The sequence below is a fragment of the Pleurodeles waltl genome, chromosome 3_1 (assembly GCF_031143425.1).
Source record: "Pleurodeles waltl isolate 20211129_DDA chromosome 3_1, aPleWal1.hap1.20221129, whole genome shotgun sequence".
NCBI classification, from domain to species: domain Eukaryota; kingdom Metazoa; phylum Chordata; class Amphibia; order Caudata; family Salamandridae; genus Pleurodeles; species Pleurodeles waltl.
Genome location: NC_090440.1, coordinates 71418040 through 71444862, shown reverse-complemented (window position 1 = coordinate 71444862; position 26823 = coordinate 71418040). Strand labels below are relative to the sequence as shown.

General features: G+C 45.2%; 1 protein-coding gene across 2 annotated transcripts in view; it reads left to right on the top strand.

Annotated features, from left to right (window-relative positions):
• Positions 1 to 26823, top strand: part of PRR5L (proline rich 5 like) — a 183417-nt gene that overhangs the window by 128858 nt on the left and 27736 nt on the right. For both annotated transcript variants that reach the window (XM_069221822.1, XM_069221823.1), the window contains exon 8: positions 2629 to 2743. In XM_069221822.1, the coding sequence (XP_069077923.1) occupies positions 2629 to 2743 (115 nt within the window). The remainder of the gene's footprint in view (positions 1 to 2628; positions 2744 to 26823) is intronic.

Below are 26823 nucleotides of genomic sequence, written 5' to 3'. Positions count from 1 at the left end.
GTGTGGAGCAGAAAATCACATGGTGGCAGGGAGAACAAGCTGAAAACCACTGTAGACATAACTTTGTTTTTGATGCTCTGTGTGCACCAGGTATGTCCAGATGTGGGTCTGGAACTCACTTTGCCACTGGAACCGATCTATAACTGGCTGGATGAGCCATAACATGGGTATTACCTGTCCTGGGTTTGTTGTGTTCGGGTTTAGGGAGGACCAGGCTTGCTGTTCAGGCTGGACTATTCACATTGGAGCAGGTCAAGGCTGATTTGCATATAGCTGGGCCCAAACTGAAGTGGCATGGTGGGTGAAAAACGATGGATTGGGATGTGGCCCCGGGTGATTGCCAGTGGCTGAGATTATTTCAAGCGTTCCATCCATCACTTTGTTTTTGATGCCCTGTAATGCGTGCATGTCTTGGGCTGCTCCTCTGTCACGTCCAAAAGGATTTCATGGACAGCTGCCCAATCAGGCACAACAATAACTTAACCTAAATTGCCTGGGTTCGGCCTCTCACTCCTTTTCCTGTTATCACACCTCTAGGAGCTGCAGTTTAAGATAAAGTGGTAGAATCCGCCTGGTCATGCACACACCATAACAAAGGATGTTTCACAGGCTGCACTGCAATCAGCACTCTTGCAACCAAGCCCTCCCGCCATGGTGCGTGATGCCACGCCTCCAGTGATATGCTTCAGTGCCTCATCAGGGCTATGAACTGATGTATAAGTGGAATTCCAGTTACTAGGCAACTCATATTCTGCATGTGGAGATATTAAATGGCTCACCTCCATGGCTTTTGGGGATTGCACCCGTCTGATAGGGTAAGTAAAGAGGAGTGTTTTTCCTGAGAGGCACATAAATTAATCCTAATGCAAATCCACAGCTTTTAAGGCATCTGCCTCAGCCTACAAAGGGTTAAAAAAACAAAAAAGAGGCAAATTGGCTACGCAGTTCATGTAAAGGCTGTTCTGATAGGCTGCCAGTAAACAATCAGAATGGGCCTAACAAGTGGGTCTTGTCTGATTCGTTGACAGTCTGGCCAATCAAATTCCTGCAAGAACAACAACCCCGTTCAAGGGCTATTCTAGCAGCCAATCACAATGACCATGTCTCTGGACATTGGTTCGCGTTCCAGGGAATGGAAAGAGAGACTGAACACGGTTGTTTTCCTGTGTTTGTGCATGAAATTTGCACCTAGCTCTTGTTCACCTGCGGAGAGAATTCTTGCTGTTTTGCAGAAATCTGAAACATGTTTTTGCCAGTTTCCTTTGTCAACAAAACTGGTTGCCTATCCCAATTGCTGAGAGAGAACTGATCTGACATTAAGCTGGCTCTGATTCCCACCCTGTCTGCCCTGATTAGGGATTCAATCCCCTGATTCTCCGAAGACCTGACCACTGTTCTCACACAACCCTTCGATTGCCCAAACTCTTGGGAACAATGATTCAGTAGACGCCGTTAGCAGGGATCCTGAAAAAGAAAAAATGATTCATAAGCTTTTAATTAAAAAAAAATACTTGGGAAAAAAAATACTCAAGGATACAGACTACAGCTGACCAGATAAAACAGTCGAACCTGTTCAATCACGTCCCATTGATTTCTAGGAAAGAATAAACTTTACGTTTTAAGCCCCCACATTAAGATCAGGTTCATTACCCCAGTTTACAAGTAGCCTTTCACGCGAAGGCAAGGACTCCCAGATTTGCTGTATGGCGTACCTTGTTACACCAGCAGCGGTCCTGTCACAGTGTAGGCCCAGAGGGGATGCATCCATGACACATTTTCAGCATTTCCACAGAAGGTATATTTACACACATTAATCTAATTACAATTGTCGGAATATATTTTTTCCCAAATATCTTGTGTGGTTCTGGCCCAACTGCACCTATGTTAAAAACACTCGTGTTATAGTGTTGATTCCATCGGCTCACTGTGTTAGTGCACCTGGTGATAAAACGAGTACCGATGACTTGGGTAACTTACTAGATCGCTTTCTGAAAAATTTAGAAAAGTGCTATTTCAGTATTCAGTTGACAATTCCTATTTCCATACCTGTCGCCCCAGAAGAAGCATCCTTTTGTGACAAAAACAGTGCTTAATTTGAGCCGGTGGTTTCCGGTGCTAGGCACCGGCATTTATTTTTTGGGGCCGGCACTTATTTTTCTGCCTCAAGCATTTACTGCGAACAAAAGTCACACATGGGAAAGGTTAAGATTGCTGCCTCAGTGTTCTGTGCTCGCACATTTAATTGCAGCAGCCACTTGTTTCAGAGGAGAGCTTTGGGCACCGGCACGTTTTTATTTACAAATTAAGCACTGGACAAAAACGTAGACAAAGAAAAGAGATTACATGGGTAACAAACAAAAAAAGACACTGCCATGGCCACAGCTCTTAACCAAAAGAACACAAGCGCAGGAATGAACTGCCAAAGGAGGACGGGGCAAATGACGCGTTTAATTGTTACAGGTAAGTAACTTCTCTTCAGCCCTGTTAGGTTATTACATGCATCTGATTTTGTAAGAATTAAAGGTGTTCCCCTTTTATTACACCGACTTAGCTCATGTATGAGTAGCCGTGTTGAGTCCGGGTTAACTTTCCAGTCGGATAACATCTGTCCTGTGCTTTCTTCCGCAGGGTGTTCACGAGCCCGCAGGCCCCAGCGAGGGATACCTAAGGTTGGAAGAGCTGACCAAGCGGGCGGTCTCCCCGTACCTGGGAATGCATGGGGACCACAGCAGCTGTGTGCTCGGTAAGGCCCTGGGCGACAAAACCATCTTACAAATCCTTGCGGGTTGGGAGTGGGTGGGGGGAGGTCAGGGCTGTGTATATATTCAGCAGAACTGCGAGAGAACGTCTGACCTCTCAGCCAGTTGACTCAAGACCAACATACCTCATGTCTGAAACGTGTCCAATCGCTCCAGGCGTTGGAGGTTGTGGTGTAACATCTGGGCGTCCTCTGGGGACCGTAACAGCTGCAGAAGTGCCTTGTTTACTTTCACAATCTTGGTGCCCTTGCTCCATAGGAGTTATTCTTGTCTGGTAAGGGGGCCTTTGTCACAGTTTGGTTCCAAAACTTGGCTGTTCACCTGATCCCCTCTGACCTTCGCTTCTGCCCACCCCTCCCAGCACCTTGAGACCCTAACGGGTGAATAGCCGCGCTCTACAAATACATTGATTGATGCTGCAAACTCTAGAGAAAAACTCTCAGGCAGCCAACAGATGCCACCCCTCAGTTTTGTGAAACTGGCACACATGGTCGCAACTCAACTTCTTGCAGGCCATCTGTGCAGTGACGCCCCAGCCACTGCATCGGGGGAAAATGTGGCAGCCCAAAGATAGTCGCCCACCCACCTGAGCCGTTTGATTGGGTTGCGGCCGTCAGACCCACACTTCGTCTGGGTCGTTGGCTACCACAGAACCCCTCCTATTCTGCAATCCCACCACATTAGGACCACCACCATGCTATGTGTTGGATGGGGGAATCCTTTGACCACTTCTCGACTGAATCTTAAGGCTGGCACATGTTCAGTACCTCCTACCGTGGTTGGGAGGCTGGCACACTATTACTTGCTGTGAAACTCTTGCACGCTTTTCCCACCACATTACTGCATCAATAAGGGAAGTTCCATCACTGCCCTACAACGAGTGCAAATTTGTGCAAAATTTTCAATTGAAAACGTTGCAAAATTAAGCTATTGTCACGAAATGTAGATTGCCAGTATATCTCATCACTTTTTTTGCCTGGGCATACTATGCAGGAAAACAATCTTGCGAGATGAAACAGGACTATTTCGAGCAGAAAATCGTCTTTTAGCGATACATGTGTGCAAACCAGTCCGCTGGGATCTTTCAAGAATCTCTATATGCAAGGTGTACGCTTGGGTAAAAGAAGTGATTTAAAATTGCATTATGCAAAATTTCAAGAACGTTTTTGAGTTTCACCAACCACCAATTGAGGGATTTTGCAAGTTTTTCCAGCATAATTGAACATTTCACCTACGTCTCGTCTCCGCCTGCCTTCTGCTGCTAGCGTTTTGTGTGTAGTGCTTGGAATCAGATCATCTCTTGATCACTAAAACCAACAAGGACAAAGTTTGTAGCATCCTCATTTTAACTTTAATTTGGATGTGTTTTCTGAATAATTTGAAATGCTGTCCTTCACATAAGAGAATCCTTTAGCTTAGCCAAGTACATCCATACAGTATGACTTACATTGTGCTTTCAGATAGTTTCAGATCATTGGGGCATTGAGATGTTATGCACTGATCATGAGGTCACGAAGCAGGAATGAGCTGTTCTTGCAACACCTTGTTCCCTAACAAGGAATGAGGCTTTTATTATAAGAGGTTGTTTTCTAATATTGACCAAGAAAGATCTATTATAATATTATGGCGATTTATACAGTGCATTCCATATACCTACCAAGGCCTAAAGCATTTTCGTGGATGGTCCAGATTTATGTATGTAGCGCCCTAATGCCTCTTGCTAGATTGTAAAACCCTCTAATTGTTATGGGGTTACTTGCCATCCTTTAGAATGCATAGGTGAAAGGATGTTTATGGATTGAACAGTATGGAACATGCTGATTTCCATGTATGATGTTTAACAGAGTGCCCGGTGCAAAGCACATTGAGTGTGGGTGCACGTAAGCATGGGTGTCACAGAAAAATGTGAACGTAGATGGAAATGTAATACCTTGTTTGGGGAGCAGTGTCATAGATGGGAGGCCTAGTTGATGCACATCAGGAGTATTTAGTGGAGTTTACCCACGAAAGGCAGAGGAGCGACATATTAGGCACGGTTCAGCCACCAAGAGTATTTCCTTGGTATTTAACCTAGACCAGGAATAAGAAATTGCTGCAATGATTTCTTCCCAATGATAGACCAGGAATGAGTCATTCCTGTTGTGCGTCATTCTCTACCATTCACTGCAAATGAGGTAATGATTTGTCCCCACAATTTAGACCTAAAAGCCATTGATGCCGTGCATAATTCTATTCCTCTTGCATCAGAAGAATATTACCCTCCTACTGTGGATGGGACCAGCATGGTGAGACCATGAACCATCCTGTCCCCAACAGCCATTGATGACAGACACGGTGCGTCAGGTCCTGTTCTATGGGCACAGCTCTTGTATACCAAAGATGGAATTAGTCAGTGATGTGACTGTATTGATACCTTCTTGAGTTGAAGATCTGTGCATGCCACCAGCCAGATTTGCAAATGCTGAAGGTAGGTTCTATTGAGATACCTTCTTAATTTTTTTGTTGTTCTAGTTTGAAGAGGCATGCGTGGAGTCGCTGGCAAGGTGGCATTCTTTGACTACACGCAAAAAAACAAAATTGCACTCTTCTCTTCCCAGTTCTTCCTAGAAGTGCATTGAAGCTGTTTTGGTGGCACATTCCATGTTTTGCACAAATTCACCAAAATGTCAGCAGTGCCTAGACTTTATACACATTGTGTTTCCTGATGGGTCTTAATTTATACCGGTGGCTCCAGATGGTGGGCACAGCATTTGTGGGGACGGGGGGCTTATTTTTCATCATTAGATTTTGAACCTCAGCAAGATGGAATGGCAGGCATTGATAGACGGGATGTGGAAAAATACAGAATAATGGTGACACGGAGTCAGCAGGGATGAAAGAACTTGCAAGAATAAGAACTTGACAGGAAGTGTATGGTGGTGGAAGAAACGGGCGTAAGATGGTGTCACGACTGTTAGCCTTGAGGTTCAGCAACTCCGTATCTGGCATCATTGGCCTCCTAAAAAAAAAATCTTATTTATTTACAAATTGAGCACTGTCAGTGGCCCTGTTGCTTTTAGTAGTTTACAACTGTGTGGTTGAGTATTGGGAAGTTAAGATAACCACCTCTTTAATTATTTTGATTGTACTTTGCTCGTCTCTTAAAGTGGGCTGATTCTCGAATAGCTTCTCTTAACTATGCCTGGTCTGACGCTCAAGCAGTTTGGGCCCGGAGACACCTTATTTTTGTTCGCCTCTAAATAGGTATGGAGTGTCAGTCTTAGGCAGTCAGTCCACTGGGAGTTTGTATTTTGACATACCGAGGGGCTCATTCCGAGTTTGGCGGGTGGCGAAGGCCGCCAACCAAACTCAACCCGCCACCTGACCGCTGGTGCTGTCAGGACACCGCCGGCCCTATTACGACTTCACCACAGGGCCAGCGGTCAGAAACAGTGTTTCCTGCGGTGAAGAGGGCCTTAACATTGACGCGGCCAATGTGGCGGTTCAGCAGCACCCGTCGTGCACTTCACTGCCCGTAATTCGGGCAGTGAAATGCGCGACGGGGCTGTGCATGGGGGGCCCCTGCACTGCCCATGCCAAGTGCATGGGCAGTGCAGGGGCCCCCAGCACTCCCATTCCGCCAGATTTTCCACAGTGGTGTGAACCGCTATGGAGAGGCTGGCGGAATGGAACTAGTAATCCAGCAGGCGGTGGGATTATCCCCACCAGGACTGCCAGGCTGGAGGCGGTGTTGGCGGTATTGCTGTGGCGTTTCGGCCGTGGTCGGTATTAGGTGGATCGGACCGCCACTACCGCGGCGGTCCGATGGCCCCCCCGAGTCTGGCGGTCTCAAGACCGCCAAACTCTGAATTAGCACTTGAGTCTCCAATGTCCTGTCAGGGTTTCATGATGCCAGGATTGAGCCATAACCGTGTGGCATTGTGATCTGAGATACTGTTTGGTTCAGTGGTCATGTCTGTCACTCGGCTCAATAACAACGAGGTTAGGAAATAATCTATAGGGGTACATGCGCCATGCGTACAGGAGGTAAACATGAGGGGGGTGCGGATACCCCCTGACAAGGTGTATTAAAGTTTTTGGTATGGTTGGGGGTTAGTAGCTACATGCCTAGTTTTGGTGGTGTTATGTGCTAATTTCTACATATGACTATTGTTACCTGTTTTAGTAGCTAACAGTACCATTACTAGCACTCAAGGGTGGGGTCAGAGAATTGTGACAACCCCTGTGGTTTCATCCTGATAACTTTTGAACTATGATCGAAGAGTTTGCAGACTGCCCCATTTATCCTTGAAGTAGAGTAATCACTCTACTGTTAACTTAATATCTTACTACATAGCATCTTATCTGGACTCTATTGTAATGTGTGGTCCACTGTGTCAGTTTCAGGAGAGAGCTTGACTTGCCCCTTGTGTGGGGGGATTCTGTTAGGTATTTCAATTTTGACCCTAGAGACCATTGTCTTGTCATTTTCTCCACCCTGCTTTTTTCTTCCAAGTGAGTTTCCCGTCAAGCTACATCTTCTAAGTTGAAGGTTGATCAATAACTTCCTGCCTTTGGGACGTGTCCATGTCATTGGCATCATCCTAATCTAGGAATCCTTCAAGTTGGCTTGGATACTCCTATTCCATAGTTTGGTTACCCCAATTTATTAGCATGGTGGCCGGGTCTTCTAGGCCATAGCGAATGTCCAGTTTCATCAGACGTGCCCGAGTGCCAGAAATCTTTTCATTACTGCACCATTTCCTGCGAGAAACTTTGTGATAAGGAAATCTGATGGTCTTTATATAGAAAGGGGCACTTTGATAGCGTCCAAAATCTCTTATTTGTTGATGGTCGAGAAAGCTGAAACCTCTGTGGTCTTTGTAAAATATTGAATTCTTCTATCCTCAGATCACCTATACCAGACAGGTGGTACTTGGCACAAATTATGCCATTCTTAAAAAAAGGAAAGCAGAACCTGGTATCCCAGCAAATTATAGGCCAATCTCATTACTCCCAGCACATATAAAATTCATGTGAAGGCACATACATAGGCAATTGTGTGAGTATCTTAAAATTAACAACCTGCTAGATCCATCAGTTTGGTTTCCGTGCCAGTCATAGTAGCGAATCCATTCTCCTTTCTCTCAGAACACCTTAGACACACACTAGGAAAGGGGGGGGGGGGGGGGGTACTGCTGCTATTATTTTGTTGGATTTATCAACCGCACTTCTCATTACAGCCTCATTTAGAGATAGTTAGAAATTGGCGTTGAAGGCTCTGCCCTTGCCTGGATTTCCAACTTTCTTATTGGCTGATTTCAGTCAGTCCGGCTTCTCCTTCTCGCGCCAGACCCTGTCCCGCTGGATTGTTGAGTGCCAGTCCTGATCCGGGAATTTGTTTTTGAGACAATAGACAATAGACAATGAATCATCTTATTATCAAATGATAACACCTCTGGCCACCTTGAGTTCAGGCAATGCATAAGATCAGTTCCAGTATGGGTGCAAAGTAACCACCTAAAACTTAATACAGAAACGGCTGAGTTGCTGCTAGTGGGAAAAGATAAACAAAATTGGAATAGTCTTTTATAACTCCCGCAGCTGGGTCCACCCACCCTCTCCAGTAAGGAATCTTCACATCAAATTTGATAGCCAGATTTCTTTCCAGCCCAGATTCCCACTCTGACTTCTACCTGCTTCAGGCTACTAAAAAGCCTTTGCAAAGCACTTCTTTTTCACTTTAAAGCTAGGAAAACGATCACCCACGCCTTAATAATCCCCAGGTTGGATTACTCCAACGCACTTAAATTGGCCTTCCAAAATATAATGTGGCAGACAGATGTTTCCAGCCACCGTTCGGTTCATTCAAGGCTGAAAGCTCTCCACTGTCTCACTAGTCCTAAGAGAATCCCATTTAAGATTTTATCTCACACCCATCCAGCTGTCATCCGCCCTGGACCCCTGTCTTCAAAAGTTGTTCAATTTCTTCTCACCTACTAGACATCTTAAGTCTTCCAACTCTTACATAATTTGTCCACCTTCATTCCGTACTATCCTGAGAGGACATTCAGCAGCAGCCTCGGGGGCTAAATTATAGAATTCAGTCCTACTGGCTGTCCGCTACTATTGATCGCAATCTCTTTGTGAAGACTTTGAAAACCAGTGTTCGATGGCATATGTTACTGCAGATACACATGTTTCGCACAGTCCGCTGCCTGGTGTTGGGCTCGGAGTATTACAAGTTGTTTTTCTTCGAAGAAGTCTTTTTTGGTCACGGGACCGAAGGACTCCTCCCTCTTCGGCTCCATTGCGCATGGGCGTCGACTCCATCTTAGATTGTTTTTTTCCGCTGTCGGGTTCGGACGTATTCCTTTTCGCTCCGTGTTTCGGTTCGGAAAGTTAGTCAGAATCTCGGAAGAAAGCGTCGGTATTGTTCCGTTCGGTATCGGGATAGTTAGGTACATCGACACCGATCATCGGAAGACTTTGGGGTAGCTTCGATTCCCCCATCGGGGCCTGGTCGGCCCGACCGCGTGCGACATCGAAGCCGATGGAACGGACCCCGTTTCGTTTCTGCCCAAAATGTCACAGTAAGTATCCTTATACAGATCAGCACTTGGTCTGTAACTTGTGCTTGTCCCCCGAGCACAAGGAGGATACCTGTGAGGCCTGTCGAGCCTTCCGGTCCAGAAAAACACTCCGGGACCGAAGAGCCAGGCATCTACAAATGGCGTCCACGCCAACAAAACAACGTTTCGACGACGAAGAGGAAACATTCTCGGTTCCGGAATCAGAATCCGGAGACTCCGACGTCGAACAACAGCAACAAACAGTGAGTAAGACGTCGAAAATTAAAACCATCGAGAAGACAAAAGCCCAGGGGACGCAACTGCCAACAGGCCATGGCTCGACCCATAAAACCGGCGACCCGTCGAAGGCGCCGAAAAAGGGCACGCCCATAGCGAAGACACCCGACTCCGGTCGAGGGACCGCCATGGAGCAACCTCGGAGCCGAGATAGCGGCTCCGAGAGGCAAAAACAAGATGCCGGCACCGAAAAACATCGGCACCGAGACACACTGCCGAAAGCCACAAAAATTCTGTTGGTGCCGAAGCCGAAAAAAGATTCTCTCTCAGCGCCGAAAAGTTCCACACCTTCATCCTACACAGAGGAACAAGGAATAAGTGGCCAGATGCACAGATTTGGACAAGAGCTCCAAAGTGTAGAATCAGACTACACACAAAAGAGACTGTACATCCAGCAAGACACAGGGAAGATATCAACCCTTCCCCCAATAATGAGGAAAAGAAGGATCGGACTTCTCAAGGATGACGCACAACCACAAGCCAAAGTGGTTAAAAAAGTCACGCCTCCGCCCTCTCCACCACAACAGGCATCGCCGGCACAAACACCGCCACAAATGCACTCACCAGCGCAAACTACCATAAGTCAAGATAATCAGGATCAAGACGCTTGGGACCTATATGACACCCCAGTGCCGGACAATGATCCCGATTCATACCCCACAAAGCCGTCACCGCCAGAGGACAGTACCTCATACTCGCAACTGGTGGCTAGAGCTGCAGAATTCCACAATGTCCAACTGCATTCCGATCCTATAGAGGATGATTTTTTATTTAACACCCTCTCGGCTACACATAGCCAATATCAATGTCTCCCAATGCTACCAGGGATGTTACGGCACGCAAAACAAATTTTTGAAGAGCCCGTAAAATCAAGAGCCATCACCCCAAGGGTGGATAAGAAATACAAACCACCACCCACAGACCCAGTGTTTATTACTTCGCAGTTACCACCTGACTCCGTAGTAGTAGGGGCAGCTCGCAAGAGAGCAAATTCCCATACATCTGGCGACGCCCCACCTCCGGACAAAGAAAGCAGAAAATTTGATGCGGCAGGAAAAAGAGTAGCATCACAGGCAGCCAACCAGTGGCGCATCGCAAATTCTCAAGCGCTGCTGGCCAGATATGACCGCGCACACTGGGATGAGATGCAACTTCTCGTAGACCATCTTCCCCAGGAATACCAAAAAAGGGCGCAGCAAATAGTTGAAGAGGGACAAACGATCTCAAACAATCAAATCCGCTCTTCACTGGACGCAGCCGATACTGCAGCGAGAACAGTCAACACTGCTGTCACCATAAGGAGACACGCTTGGCTCCGCACTTCAGGCTTCAAACCTGAAATCCAGCAGGCTGTCCTTAATATGCCCTTCAACGAGAAACAACTTTTTGGCCCTGAAGTGGACACAGCCATTGAAAAACTTAAAAAGGACACAGACACGGCCAAAGCCATGGGCGCACTCTACTCCCCGCAGAGCAGAGGCTCTTTTAGAAAAACTCCATTTAGAGGGGGGTTTCGTGGCCAACCCACAGACACCACCAGCCAACAAACAAGAACCACACCATATCAGGGTTCATTCCAAAGGGGAGGTTTCAGGGGATATAGAGGGGGTCAATTCCCAAGGAGTAGGGGAAGATTCCAGACTCCAAAAACACCTCCACCTAAACAGTGACTTTCAAGTCACACAACCCCTTCACTCAACACCAGTGGGGGGAAGACTAAGCCAATTCTTCCAATCTTGGCAGCAGATTACAACAGACAATTGGGTATTAGCAATAATCCAACATGGCTATTGCATAGAATTCCACAAATTCCCACCAAACATCCCTCCAAAAACACGCAAAATGTCACCACAACATTTAGAACTTTTAGGACTAGAAGTTCAAGCACTACTGCAAAAGGATGCAATAGAGTTAGTACCAGTACAACAAAAAAACACAGGAGTTTACTCCCTGTACTTTCTAATTCCAAAAAAAGACAAAACATTAAGACCAATATTAGATTTCAGGACACTAAATACCTACATCATATCGGACCACTTTCACATGGTCACACTACAAGACATCATTCCACTGCTCAAACAGCAAGATTACATGACCACATTAGACCTAAAAGATGCGTACTTTCATATACCGATACACCCTTCTCACAGAAAGTACCTAAGGTTCGTATTCAAAGGAATACATTACCAATTCAAAGTGTTGCCATTCGGAATAACAACTGCACCAAGAGTGTTCACAAAATGTCTAGCAGTAGTAGCAGCACATATCAGGAGACAACAGATACATGTGTTTCCTTACCTGGACGATTGGCTAATCAAGACCAACACAGTAAAAAAGTGCACAAACGACACCACATATGTCATACAAACCCTTCACAAACTGGGTTTCTCCATCAACTATACAAAATCACACCTCGAACCGTGTCAGACCCAACAATATCTAGGAGCAACCATCAACACATCAAAGGGAATTGCCACTCCAAGTCCACAAAGAGTGCAAGCATTCCACAAGGTAATAAGTGCTATGTTTCCAAACCAAAAGATACAAGCAAAATTTGTGCTAAAACTTCTAGGCATGATGTCATCATGCATAGCCATTGTCCCAAACGCAAGACTACACATGCGACCCTTACAACAGTGCCTAGCATCACAATGGTCACAGGCACAGGGTCAACTTCAAGATCTGGTGTTGGTAGACCGCCAAACATACCTCTCGCTTCTATGGTGGAACAGCAACAATTTAAACAAAGGGCAGACATTTCAGGACCCAGTGCCTCAATACGTTATAACAACAGATGCTTCCATGACAGGGTGGGGAGCACACCTCAATCACCACAGCATTCAAGGACAATGGGATGTACACCAAACAAAATTTCATATCAATTACCTAGAACTGTTAGCAGTATTTCTAGCGTTAAAAGCCTTTCAACCCATAATAACACACAAATACATTGTTGTCATGTTGTCTGTTTTGACAAGAATGTATTACTTAAACAAACAAGGAGGAACACACTCCACACAATTGTGCCTCCTAACACAAACAATATGGCAGTGGGCGATTCACAACAACATTCGCCTAATAGCACAATTTATTCCAGGGATCCAAAACCAACTAGCAGACAACCTTTCGCGAGACCACCAACAAGTCCACGAATGGGAAATTCACCCCCAAGTTCTGAACAAGTACTTTCAAATTTGGGGAACACCCCAGATAGATTTGTTCGCAACAAAAGAAAACGCAAAATGCCAAAACTTCGCATCCAGGTACCCACACCGCGAATCACAAGGCAATGCTCTATGGATGAGTTGGTCAGGGATATTTGCATACGCTTTTCCCCCTCTCCCTCTCCTTCCATATCTAGTAAACAAGTTGAGTCAAAACCAACTCAAACTCATACTGATAGCACCCACATGGGCAAGACAACCTTGGTATACAACTCTACTAGACCTTTCACTAGTACCGCATGTCAAACTACCCAACAGACCAGATCTGTTAACACAACACAAACAGATCAGGCATCCAAACCCAGCATCATTGAATCTGGCAATTTGGCTCCTGAAATCCTAGAATTCGGACACTTAGACCTCACACAAGAATGCATGGAGGTCATAAAACAAGCTAGAAAAGCTTCCACTAGACACTGCTATGCATCTAAGTGGAAAAGATTTGTTTGCTACTGCCATACCAATCAAATCCAACCATTGCATGCCTCTACAAAGGACATAGTGGGATACTTACTACATTTGCAAAAAGCGAATCTCGCTTTTTCATCTATAAAAATACACCTCGCAGCAATATCTGCTTACCTACAAACTACTCATTCATCGTCTCTATTTAGAATACCAGTTATTAAAGCATTAATGGAAGGGCTAAAAAGAATTATACCACCAAGAACACCACCAGTTCCTTCATGGAACCTTAACATCGTCTTAACAAGACTCATGGGTCCACCTTTCGAACCCATGCATTCCTGTGAAATGCAATATCTAACCTGGAAAGTCGCATTTCTCATTGCAATCACATCCCTCAGAAGAGTAAGTGAAATACAGGCATTTACCATACAAGAACCATTTATTCAAATACACAAAAATAAAATAGTTCTAAGAACAAATCCAAAATTTCTACCAAAAGTAATCTCACCATTCCATTTAAATCAAACAGTAGAATTGCCAGTGTTCTTCCCCCAACCAGATTCCGTGGCTGAAAGGGCACTACATACATTAGACATCAAAAGAGCACTAATGTACTACATTGACAGAACAAAGCTAATCAGGAAAACAAAACAACTGTTCATAGCTTTTCAAAAACCACACATAGGAAATCCAATCTCTAAACAAGGCATTGCTAGATGGATAGTCAGATGCATTCAAACATGCTATCTTAAAGCCAAAAGAGAATTGCCTATTACACCAAAGGCACACTCAACCAGAAAGAAAGGTGCTACAATGGCCTTTCTAGGAAACATTCCTATGAGCGAAATATGTAAGGCTGCAACCTGGTCTACGCCTCATACATTTACTAAACACTACTGTGTAGACGTACTAAATGCACAACAAGCTACAGTGGGCCAAGCTGTACTAAGAACATTATTCCAAACTACTTCAACTCCTACAGGCTAAACCACCGCTTTTAGGGGAGGTAACTGCTTTATAGTCTATGCGAAACATGTGTATCTGCAGCAACATATGCCATCGAACTGAAAATGTCACTTACCCAGTGTACATCTGTTCGTGGCATTAGTCGCTGCAGATTCACATGTGCCCTCCCGCCTCCCCGGGAAGCCTGTAGCCGTTTAGAAGTAGATCTTAAATCTTAAACATTTGTACATTTTGTAAATAATTATTATAAACTTTTTATGTACATACGTATTCACTCCATTGCATGGGCACTATTTATAGCAAACAACTCCATCCTCACCCTCTGCGGGGAAAACAATCTAAGATGGAGTCGACGCCCATGTGCAATGGAGCCGAAGAGGGAGGAGTCCTTCGGTCCCGTGACCAAAAAAGACTTCTTCGAAGAAAAACAACTTGTAATACTCTGAGCCCAACACCAGGCAGCGGACTGTGCGAAACATGTGAATCTGCAGCGACTAATGCCACGAACAGATGTACACTGGGTAAGTGACATTTTCATTTTTCACCGCTGCATAAATGTTCTCATTTACTTGAAAGTGGTGTCTTGCGACATTGTGCTGTGCTCTTTAGTTAATGTTTGAGTTTTCTCTGTGAAAGCCACTGTGAGTCCTAAGTGTCTCGTCGATTTTAATATCGAGTTATTTTAATTCTCAACCACAAACTAGTTGTACTTTGCCTTCAATGGCTTTGTATGTCCGTCTTCAGTGTAGATGTTATTCACCATTGGGCCTATGGGGCAGCCTGTCTGTTAATTAAGTGGAAAAGTTCGACCCCAAGTGATCTGAAAGGGATTTAATAGTCCTTCCCTGGATAGGCCAAGGAGCAGCCAAATTGTGTAAGAGTAGATGCCAAAATATTTACGGTCATCTCTGGTTGTTGGTAGCTGGGATGTCTCTGTTCTGTGTCTATCCTCGTGGTATGGCTTTTATGGTTAAAGGTATGGTTGACTACGTAAGGGTTGCGCTGTTTCCTATAAGTGCTGGTGGTGGACATTGAAATCTGCTTTTATCACTCCCTAACTTGCCTCTCACATCTGTTCAGGCCTTTCAGAGTTCTAGACCCTTTAAGATGGCCGATGTTGCCAGCCCCCTTTCTTTTTCTATGCCTAAGCGCAGTGGTGTCGTGGCTCTGCCAGTGTCACAAAGCCCACCCACGACCCCGCTCAGGCGGAGTCCCACCAGTTCTGTGAGTGCTGCAAGCCATGCAGCTCTAGGTTGTAGCGCTGTGAGTCACACATACGTAAGGGCTCAGGGCATAGTGTTGCAGCACTGCTTCTTCCAGGGTGTCAATGGGTGCTGCAAGTGTACCCCATTTTCTACCGACTGTCAGGGCGTCCGCCACCCACTTCCCCAGGACTGCAGCATCATCGGCCTAACAGTTGGGCTGTTGCTGAGTTCTGCTGTGGGCCTCTCCATCTTTCTAGGTGCTCGTCTCTGCCCTTTCTTAGCTCAGTTTCCCGCTCCTAGGGCCAGATGTATCAAGCTCTGGTTTGCATTTCTTAAATAGCAAATTTAAAGAAATTTCTATTTAAGAAATGCAAAATGGGATGTATGAAAATTGCGAGTCGGTAATAGCGATTTCTTAAAATTTGCAATCGCTATTACTGAATCGCAGTTACGGAATAGGACTCCGTCCATCCCTGTAGGCTCACAGGTGCGAATGGTTTTGCATTACCTAATTTGCGAATTCCTTTTAGGAATTCGCAAATTAGGTAATGCAAACCCCAGGCCTAAGGCCCCCTTTGCACCCCCAAAAAATATTTGCGGACATGTGAGCGCTACATGTCATTTTTAAAAATGCATTTATAATGCATATTTTAAAATTGCACATGGTTACCACCAAATTGGATTTGGTGGTAATTGCATTTCCTAAATGCCCAATTCGCATTTAGGAAATGCTTGATACATGTGCTTTGGAAATCTCAAATAGGAATTCCCTATTTGCAAGTTCCTATTTAGGGAATCGCTATTTTAGTAATTCCTTGAAATTGCATTGCGAATGCCTTTCATAAATCCCGAAATGCATTTTTGCGTTCGCAAACGGTCGAATTTTGCGATTCGCTCCATTTGCGAATGCAAAATTGTTTGATACATCTGGCCCTTAGTTCTTTTCCTCTCTCTGTTGATGTTTGTCCTGTCCCTGGAGGACTTTGGTTTCACCCTCCTTTTAGATTGCTCTTGTGTTTCTTTCCACTGCTAAATTTGCAGAACTATTTTTGCATGTTTCTGGTTTTAACACTGCTTGAGTATATGCCCTGCTCCTTCCTCTCTCTAGCTTCATCTCTCGTTTCTTTTCCCACTCATCCTCCCCATGCACTCCCTCTTCCTCCTGACCCTGAGCACTGTTTTCTGGTCTTATTTCCTGTCTGTCTATTGTGATTGCTGTGTTTGTGGTCAACGGTGGTCGTGAGATAGATGGTGATTAGTACGGATGGGAGGAGTCTGTTTTGGACCGGCCCCACCCTCCATACAGTGTCCATTAATCAGCATAATCTCTTTAGTTTTGCTCTGTTCCAATCATGAGTTACAAGTTCCCCACTATGGGTACAGTATTTTTTTTGCACCTGATGGCTTACAATACCCTGAGACGTTTACTTCTGAAATGTGATAAATATAGCCAATTATACGATTCACAATTAAAACTGGGAATAATTGCCAGGTTGTGGTACTCTCTGCTCCATAATCTCCATGCCCTAGTATTTTCTGGGCCTTTTCCATCCAAGTAAGTATCAGCACGGTTGACTTGTTGATACCTACCTGGAGAAAATATCCACCGTAGAATTTTATCGTGGCGGTTATTATGTCGGCATCCATACAATCAAGTTTTGGACAGTTGGGTGAATTTAACGATACACTTTTAGTAGAGAACTTAGAGTGCCGCACCAGTCAAAGGGATGCCTTTGGGATAACCCTGCTGCCAGAATAAGGCTACAGCTGCCCCACCCTCTCAGACCGGGACCATGCCTCTTTGGGAGTGCCTACCCATCTGAAAGCTCTACAGCACCAAGGACTTTTTGGTTTGCATGGGTGGTAGATGGGTGGAAGGACTCTACTCTCACCACCTAGCAGTGTCCACTACACTGCTTCCCCTTACAGGCTGCGGCGCAGACCAGCATTGTGAGGCAGCTCGGACTGTGGTGGACTCCTGCGCTAAAGACCCCTCAATTCCACCCGACACAATTCGTTCATTGCATCAGCTCTACACAGGCCCTCTTACCCGCATGCTGTTGCCGAACAGTGCACACTGAATCCGGTTATTTTTACCGCAACACCCATGCAAAGCTTGCTGTGGTTTCACCTAAGCTTACTGCCTTTGCAACAATTTGTCCAGGAGGGCAGGGGGTTGGAGGACTGGAATGCCATCATCTACTTTTTTACTTCCCAGAGTGGTAGATTATTTCTCTGTAGTTGTAAAGGTCTACTTTGTGCAAAACTGCCCATCTTTGCTTACTTCAGTGCTCTGTAAAATGGTCCATGGAGGGGCAAGCTGCTGTTGGTGGTCTAATTCAGAAGCTCCAAATGCAGAGGTCACTGAGTACAGAACTGCCCTTCAATCCTAGGACATCTGTATCAGCGCCAATTCAGATGTGTTTAAGGATGGAACATCTGACTGATTTAAACAGTAAGTTGTGCAGCAATTTTGATTTGCCGCTGTTCGACCAATCGCAGTTAATCACTGTTTAGAGCATTCTAATTGGCTACAGCACACCCTGTACCTCCCTAGACCACTTGTCAGTCCAGAAAGACACTAGAAGATTTGTGTGGATTTGGTCTGGCACTTGAGCAGCGAGAATCTTGCAGCAGCCTGCGGTTTGCACCGTCTTCCTTTCTGAAGGAGCCGACCCGAATATGGCAGATACACCCGACAGTTCACTTCTAGATAGAAAAATGTGCTTCCATCCGCCTGTAGTCACCATTACCTTTCTGTTTGGTACACCTGGGTTTGAACACAAATGTGTAAATTTCTGTCCCCTCTGTATTTCTCGGTCACTACTTTCTCCTTTTTTTGCTGTTGTTCCTTCCATGCCTCCATGCCTCTCCTTGCCCCCCACCCTGTGGCTTGGAAGCCCAGCGGGTAAACTTGACCGGAGAACATGAAACACAGGTAACCAATGTTCCCTCTAGTGATTGTCCTCTGTGTGCAAAAATGTAATGCGTGTATGTGTTTGATGGATACTCCTAACCACAGATTCCTCAACTTTAGCATATCCTGAGGTGCCAACCACTCCAGTACCCCTACTTAGAAGTAACAAATAGACAAATTAATACAATTGTGATAGCCTTAATAATCAATATTAAAATGTATTGTTTATTCAACATATAGCAAATACGTATTATCCATTATACTCAAAACATTTCAGATATATTTATAGCAGAATTTATATATTCACATGAAATATGAACAATAATCATTGAAAATAACTCCTTAGGTAAAGCTAGCTAATACCTGACCCTTGAACTTTCTCTCATGCAACACACATGCTAGCATCGAACATATTCAAAACAACCCTCAACATTTATTTAAAAAAATCCTAACTAGGTGTTGTATAGTTCAAGCTTTGCTTTGAGTATATGTGATCCTGAGTGATGGGCATATGCAGGACGTCAACGGCGTTTGAGTGGCACAAGGTATATCTAATGCCACATTTGGTCTCAGTCCTGGGTCTTGGCGAGGAAGGCTCTCGGGCTTCTTGAGCTCAAGAAAGGGTATTTCCTATCTCCAGCCAATAATCGTCATTTAAAAAATCCTCTGGTTCTATCTCGATAGGGCACAGAAAAAACACCAGGAACTACATCAACGCAAAGGTTGGCACCTACTATACTTCAATCACATCAGGAGATGTGGCCGCAGGTGGAGCGGTTGCACCCCCTGGCTGCTCTGGAAAGTCATTGCAGGAGAAAGGATTTATGGACCACTTGGAAAGGAGAAGTCATAAATGATGACATTGCTGGAAGATTATGTATCCACTAGAAATATAGTTACTGAAGGTAAATACCTTTATCAGCAGCAATAAACATAAAACCAATTGGGGCCACAGAACAACCCTGTGTAAGGCCTTTATATTCTCAGCTTCGTTGGAAACAGTAGTTCCAGACGTCCCATCATAACCTCTGAATCATGGTGAACAGATTCACCATTGCTGCTTCCATCATTAGGGAGTTTAGTATCTCCAGAGGGTGGACCTATTGTTAGTGGCATTTAGAATACCGTTGGTCTACATAGTGCATGTTTGTCATTCGTGCATGATTGCGCGAAGCTTTGATCCAGAGTGGATCTGCCATTCCTGAACTCCCTCTAAGATAGTGGGTGTAAACCATTAATGTTAACCATTCTTTTTCTAATGAACCAATAGAATAACTTAACACACGTCACGTGATGTAGTGATCTAGGTCCTTGACTTTTCTTTCTTTGTGGACTGTAACACAATACAGCTTCTTATATACGAACAAGGACTCCTATTGGTTCGACAGGTTCCACACAATAGTCATGCATATATTGACCCCCTTCTAATGAAGGATAGCTCATTATGGATTACATTGGGGTTCTGCAGCTCAACTTAACTGTAAAGGTTATAGGATTGGAAGTTTAAGCAGGCATCGTGAAAACATGATCCGTGATGCCACATGCTCTGGAAAATGTGTTCGATGATGTAGACAAGTGGTTTTCAAACTTTTTAATGGCGCGCCCCCCAGTAGGAAAAAAATCACCCCCCAACAGAATTTTTCACAATTAGTCTAATAAATTGGCAATCTTTAAATGTGTCTAGACGTATTTTAACATTGCAGTTAAGTTATGTTACTCTTTTAAAAATGCAATCAAATATATTATACTGAACATACTGTTGTGGTCAGTCAGGCCTTACTAATGTGTAAACGTATCCACAGTATTAAGGGTAGGGTGGGGCTTTTTAAGAGTATTTGGAGTCTCTTCTCTTTGACACACACTCCCAGCTTGGATATAAATGACAAAACATATTCGTAATGACTCATTACACAGCGATTTTACTGTTATCAGTATGATGATGGTTATTTTGACCAGAGCCTACCCCCTCTCCCCCCCAGGAATCATTTAGAGCCCCCCCCCCCCCCCCCATGGCGGCCCGCCCCCCAGTTTGAAGACCCCTGATGTAGAGAGTAAGATCAGTGGCGCGAAATCTCATTGATCTGTTCAAAATGTGGAAACCTTGGGCACATGTAGACATGTAAGTGTTACGTTGGGTGATTTGTGTGCAGAACATACTCGCCAGTTACTTAGGGCCTGATTTAGAGCTCGACGGACGGGTTACTCTGTCACAGCGGTGATGGATATCCCGTCCGCCGAAATCTAAATCCCATTATATCTTAAGGGATTTCGGTTTTGGCAGACGGGATAACGTCACCATTGTGACGGAGTAACCCGTCCTCCGAGTTCTTAATCAGGCCCTAAGTTTCTTGTTACTTTGGTGCAGATCTTCTCTGCGGTTGGTGGTTTGTCCTAGGGGTGGGTCTCACTGCGACAATGATCATGGACATGCCCTTGCCCTCGTGTGGTATCGGTGTAGTATTTCCCCTGTATGTGGGGCCCTAAAACAATGGGGCAGGGTTTGTGAGCCTCCATTCAAACCCATGAGAAGGTGGGACATATTTGTGTCTCTGCGGTGTACATCACAGTGGGGGTGAGGGTGTAACCCACTGCTGGAGTCTGCTTTGGAGGAGTAATCTGTTGTTTGGGGTCTCGGTGTGCCCCATGCTGCATGGCTAGTCACTGCAGTTTCTTCATGTTGGTGGTTGATTGTTGTAGTGCCGGAGGCCAGTGGACGTTGTGAGTGGCCCTTGCATATTTGTTCTTCAGCTGAGCCATAGCGATGGGATGAGCGGAGTTGTATAGCTTGGTTAGGGCCCGCCTCTCTTTCTAGGGTTCTAGAAGTAGTCTACCTGGCCATGTGTGTCTCCCAAGTTCATGTGTGTACCTGTCTTTGCTTCTGTCTGTCCCGGAGGCCAACATTTTCAGTCTCCCATCTTTACTCCATTGTTGCTTGTCTGATTTCATTAATTTGTTTTAGGATTAGACTTTCCGGTACTCTTTGTGCTGCCTACCCTCCTCTGGAATGAGCCAGTCAGTGCAGTCCGTACTGAGATCTGGGGGAGGGGAGGGTCGGTGGTTCAGTGGGTTGATGGGTTGTTCAACATATGTGGGCTTGTGCTAGTGGGGTCACTTAATTGAATAGTCAATCCTATCAGAGGGATGCAAAGTAAAGCATGTCTGGCAGACATAGTACAACATTGTAGTTCTAGAATTATAACAACCTGGATGATTAATCAAGGTTGTAGGAGACAAACAAGGAAGGCAAACATCTGCTTAGGATAAATGTCCTCCAATCAGTACAGACTTTTGAAGACTAGACTAGAATCTGAAACCTGCTCTCTGGGTAGGGTCAAGCTTCAGTCTTGGGCCCTATAGTCTTTGTATTGGATCATCGACCATACAGCCGCCCTGAACTGCTACTAGCGCCTAAAATGCATTGCTGCGGAGGGTGAAGAGATAGATGAGGCATGTTTACACTCAGAGTAGAACTGGAGGAAAGAACCTCAGCATGTTCATACTCCTAGATGGGAACTCTAGGAAAGAACCAGTACATGTTTACAGTCCTAGATGGGAACTCTAGGAAAGAACTGGTGCATGTTTACACTTGTAGATGGAACTCAAGGAAAGAACCAGTGCATGTTTACACTTGTAGATGGAACTCAAGGAAAGACCAGTGCATGTTTACAAAAGAACCAGTGCATGTTTACAGTCCTAGATGGGAACTCTAGGAAAGAACTGGTGCATGTTTACACTTGTAGATGGAACTCAAGGAAAGAACCAGTGCATGTTTACACTCTTAGACCTGTCAGCTCTTATTGTGGTTTCCCGTCTTTTTGCTTCTGACCTCCTGTTTTTGATTCTGTGCTGAATTCCGTTTTTGCTGGCTTTAGGGCTCTGGACACTTTACCTGTGCTTAAGAGCAAGTGCTCTCTGTCTGAATTGTATTGGTGATTGGATTATCCATGATTGGCATATTTGCTTTACTAGTAAGTCCCTGGTATTGTGCACCACATGTGTCCAGGGCCTGTAAATCAAATGCTACTAGTGGGCCTGCAGCACTGATTGTGCCACCCACATGAGTAGCCTTGTAAACATGACTTAAACCTACCACTGCAGTGTCTGTATGTTCGGTTCGAACGCCCATTTCGACCTGGCAAGTGCACCCACCTTCCCTTTTACTGTGTGTAAGGCACCCCTAAGGTAGGCCCAGGGCAGCCCCATGGGCAGGGTGCAGTGTATTTAAAAGGTAGGACATGTACTGGTGTGTTTTATGTGTCTTGGTAGTGAAATACTGCTAAATTTAACTATTGCAAGAACTCTTTTCTTTAACATGGGGACTGCTCTGAAATATCTTAAGTGTAATGTCCATTGGGAGCAGATGGAGATATGGAGTTAGGGGTCTCTGAACTCACAAAACAAAATTACATCTTTTGGTGAAGTTGGTATTTGAATTGTAAGTTTTTAAATGCCACTTTTAGAGAGTGGGCTTTTACTTGCTTAACCATTCTGTGCCCCGGCAAGACTGGAATACACGTCTCTGTCTGAATGACAGTTGGGCTGTTTGTGAATTCACTTTAGGCAGTCACACAAAGGGAGCTTAAGAGTGCCCTGCATATCCTGATGGGTCTTGCTGGCCTAAAGTGGTGGGAGGGGCTGACACTTGCACCTGAATAGGCCTGTGCCTGCCCTTACACAAAGCAGTCTCCATCCCCTGGGAGTGTGTCTGGGCCATGGCAGAAAAAGTAGGGCCTTGTGCACTACAAAGACTTTTCTTTGCAGTTTGCCTACATCAAAGACAGCAATGGGTATAAGCGTAGGACCTCCAACCCCACAAAGTTAGAACACTTGTGGAATGAGGACATTCTTCCAGGAAGAAGAGGTGAATGTTGTAGGAGAGGCTGCCACTCTGCCTGTTGCTGTGCTGGCCTGCTGCTTCTGTCCTGGGAGTGAAAGGACTGGACTTTGCTTTCTACATCCTGCTTTCCAAGGTTCTCAAACGGCTTGAGTTGAGCTTGCCTCCTATTAAGACGTCTCAGGGACACCAAAGACTTACTGTGCCTGCATCTGGGCTCCTCTGTAGAGAGCCCTGTCCTGCCAGATCCAGTATGGGCCCTTGAAGGATGCTTTTGGTGCTACAAGAAAAAGAAATCCACGCATCGACTCACTGCGTCATTCTGAACTGACACATCACTGTAAGTATTCAACGCATCACCGCTGCCCACACCAGAGTGTGGTCCCCAGTGATGACCACTGTTTTCCATGCAGGCCCCACATTTCCATCACAGCACATCAGAAGATCCACCCCTACGTGAGTTTCTAGCACTGCATCATTGAAGTCAGTGATGCACCGCCCGACTTCAATGCATCGCCTGCTTCATCGCTGTGGGATTGACTTATCACGGCTTGACTTCTGACGCATCATCCCTGTGCACCATTTTCTTCATTGACCCTGCACCGCAGTAAGAAACAGACGCTTTGTGCCGCAAACAAGGCATCACCTCCCCTATGGCAGTAAGAAACGGACGCATCACCTCCCCTGCCTAGCATCATAAGGAACCAACGCTTCACCTCCCCTGCAACAGTAAAGAACCAACGCATCTCTAGCTCTTTCAACGCATCAGGTACTTGGCCTCAGTCAAGTGCTTCATTTATTTTAAGGAACTACGATTACATTTAATCTTTCAAAAGTGATATTGTTGCTTGTGTATGTTGAATTTTTGTCGGTTTGGTCAGATAGATATTGGCTATTTTTCTAAACTGGTGTGGAGTACTTTTGTGGTGTTTTCACTGTGTTACTGTGCGTGTGTACAAATACTTTACACATTAACCCTGAGATAAGCCTGACTGCTTGTGCTAGGCTACTAAGGGGGTGAGCAGGGGATATCTTAGTTGTGTGGCTCCTTTACCCGGACTAGTTTTTGGGTCCCTACTTGGACAGGGTACAAACCACTGCCAACTAGAGACCCCATTTTTAACCCACTTGTAGATGGAAACGCAGGGAAAGAACCTATGTATTTTTACACTCCTAGATGGGAACTCAAGGAAAAAAACGGTGCATGTTTACACTCATAGATTGGATCTCGGGGAAAGAATCGGTGCATGTGTACACTCGTAGATTGGAACTCAGGGGAAAAAACTGTGCCTCTTCACACTCGTAGATTGGATCTCGGGGAAAGAACCGGTGCATGTTTACACTCGTAGATTGGAACTCTGGGAAAGAATCAGTGCCTGTTCACACTCGTAGATTGGATCTCGGGGAAAGAACCGGTGCATGTTTACACTCCTAGATCGGAACTCGAGGAAAGAACCAGTGCATGTTTACACTCATAGATCGGAACGCGAGGAAAGAACCAGTGCATGTTTACACTCATAGATTGGAACTCGAGGAAAGTACCAGCCCATGTGCAACTTCAGGCTCCAAACAATTAAACTTTAAGATCAAAAAATATTTTGAAGACCACATTATTGTATAATATGTCCAGGCATAACACTTGTTCCTTTCAGCTTTTTTTCCAGCTGCCACGGTATATCTATTTATCAAGCTATATGATGCTTAAAAATTAACTACAAATTAGATTTCTCCCCAAATGTAATGACTAAATAGGCCCTTTACGTCCCTTCATTATAGATGTGGAATCAAACCAGCATCCGCCAGTTCCCCGCCTTTTCAAGAACTCAACAGAATGATCCTGAAAGCAGCTGCAAGTAGCACCTTGAAAAGTGCCTGCTGCAGGCACTGTAAAACTCCCTTTGCTTCCAGCCACCATGGACTGATCTATATTCTTTCTGCACTTAGGTCCTGATTACAACCTCGGTGGAGGGGATTACTCCCTCCCAAATGTGACGGATATCCCGCCCGACGTATTACAAGTTCCACAGGTGCTACTGTGTTACAAGTTCCATAGGAGATAATGGAACTTCTAATACTGCGGGCGGGATATCTGTCACATTTGGGAAGGAGTAATACCCTCTGCCAAGGTCGCAATCAGGCCCTTAGTTCTGTGGGTGAATGCCTCCTCCCTGCCTAAGATTATCACCAGCTGCCTCTTCCTTAAGAGGTCACGTTGTCCAGACGTCATCCCCTGGATCAATATTTGAACCACACCTGGATGTGCAGTAAACCCTTCCACCTTTACCTCGCTAGCTAGTTATACGGCTCCTGAATCCTTAGTTCTCTGCTCGGGGGGTGGGGGGGTTTACCACTTAAATTTAAAACATTAGCTGTTTGGGTTAAACCAAGCCACTCGGTTCTCTGATATAGCCCTCCGCAGGGAGATTTCTCCCACAAGAAAAGCGCCCCGAGCTCCCGATCTAGGGAGGAGACTTGCATAAACGTTCTGGGACCCCAATGCAAGTTAACAGGAAAATAAAATTCCCAGATTATAGTCACATTTTCTTGTTTTGGATTATCCCAAATGTGTCAACTTCCAGGCCACACAAGATCTTCTGAAATCTCTGTGAGTGGGTTTGGATGACGCGGGCGCTTTCATGGAGTGGGCAGAGTCCAAGATGGTACAAGCTCGTTAGCAGACTTAAAGAATTGTTCAGGGCTGCATCACATATCCTTCCATCCTCCGCATCCAGAAGGTGGCTGGCACCTGAAGGTCAGGAGGCTTGTTAATATTCAGGTGTGTCCACATTAACCACAATGAGTTTTGCAACTCATATGTAGTCCATTAGTGCCTAGAAGCCCTTAGGTAGGCATTATACAAAACCAATAGTGCTACACAAAACCTATAGCACAGTGGACAAAAACCTAGGAAAGCCCTGTCATAAAATCTTCTGCCTTGAACAGCTGGGGACAGTCTCGGCACGAACCCCTGGGATGGGTCACCAGACAAAATGTGGCCATTCCTGAGTTTTATACATAGCACCCAGCCCAATGGCCACATTGTAGGTTCCCAGATGCGGTGGGGGCTGAATTCTGCACCACAAGGTAAATGGTGCAGGAGGTCCTGTTAACTCTGGGGTATGGCATTAATGAGATTTTGGCTTCAACCCTGAGAATCTGCAGTGATGAGAAGTTACTGGCAGAATCTGTAATCCCTGGTCTGATTTTTAATTCTCTTTTTTAAATCCCGAGCTGCTTCAGCAACCATCAGGGAAACATCGGAGGTCCTTGGTTACTCAGCGGATCTCATAATTCTCGATGGGAGTGGTAACGGGTTACCAACCTCTTTCGGAATTGGGGACTACTCGTATTAAGGAATATTTAAATTAATGGCACATTATAAATGAAATATGTTGTCATATTGTGAATATAACGACTGCAGTTAACAGCGAGCGGATTTACTCACAACTGATTAAGGACTGGGTATTAACAGAACATGCTCCAAATTCGTGGAGATATGCCAAAGCCAGATGAATATTCACCTAGGGAGCATCCTCCACCTTAACGACAGTGTGGTGGAGAGAAACCCACTGGCGGATTGTCACCTACATTTAGGGCCAGATGTAGCAAAGGTTTTTACCCATTCTGTGTCTATGGGAAAAAGTGTTCGTACATATGGCCCT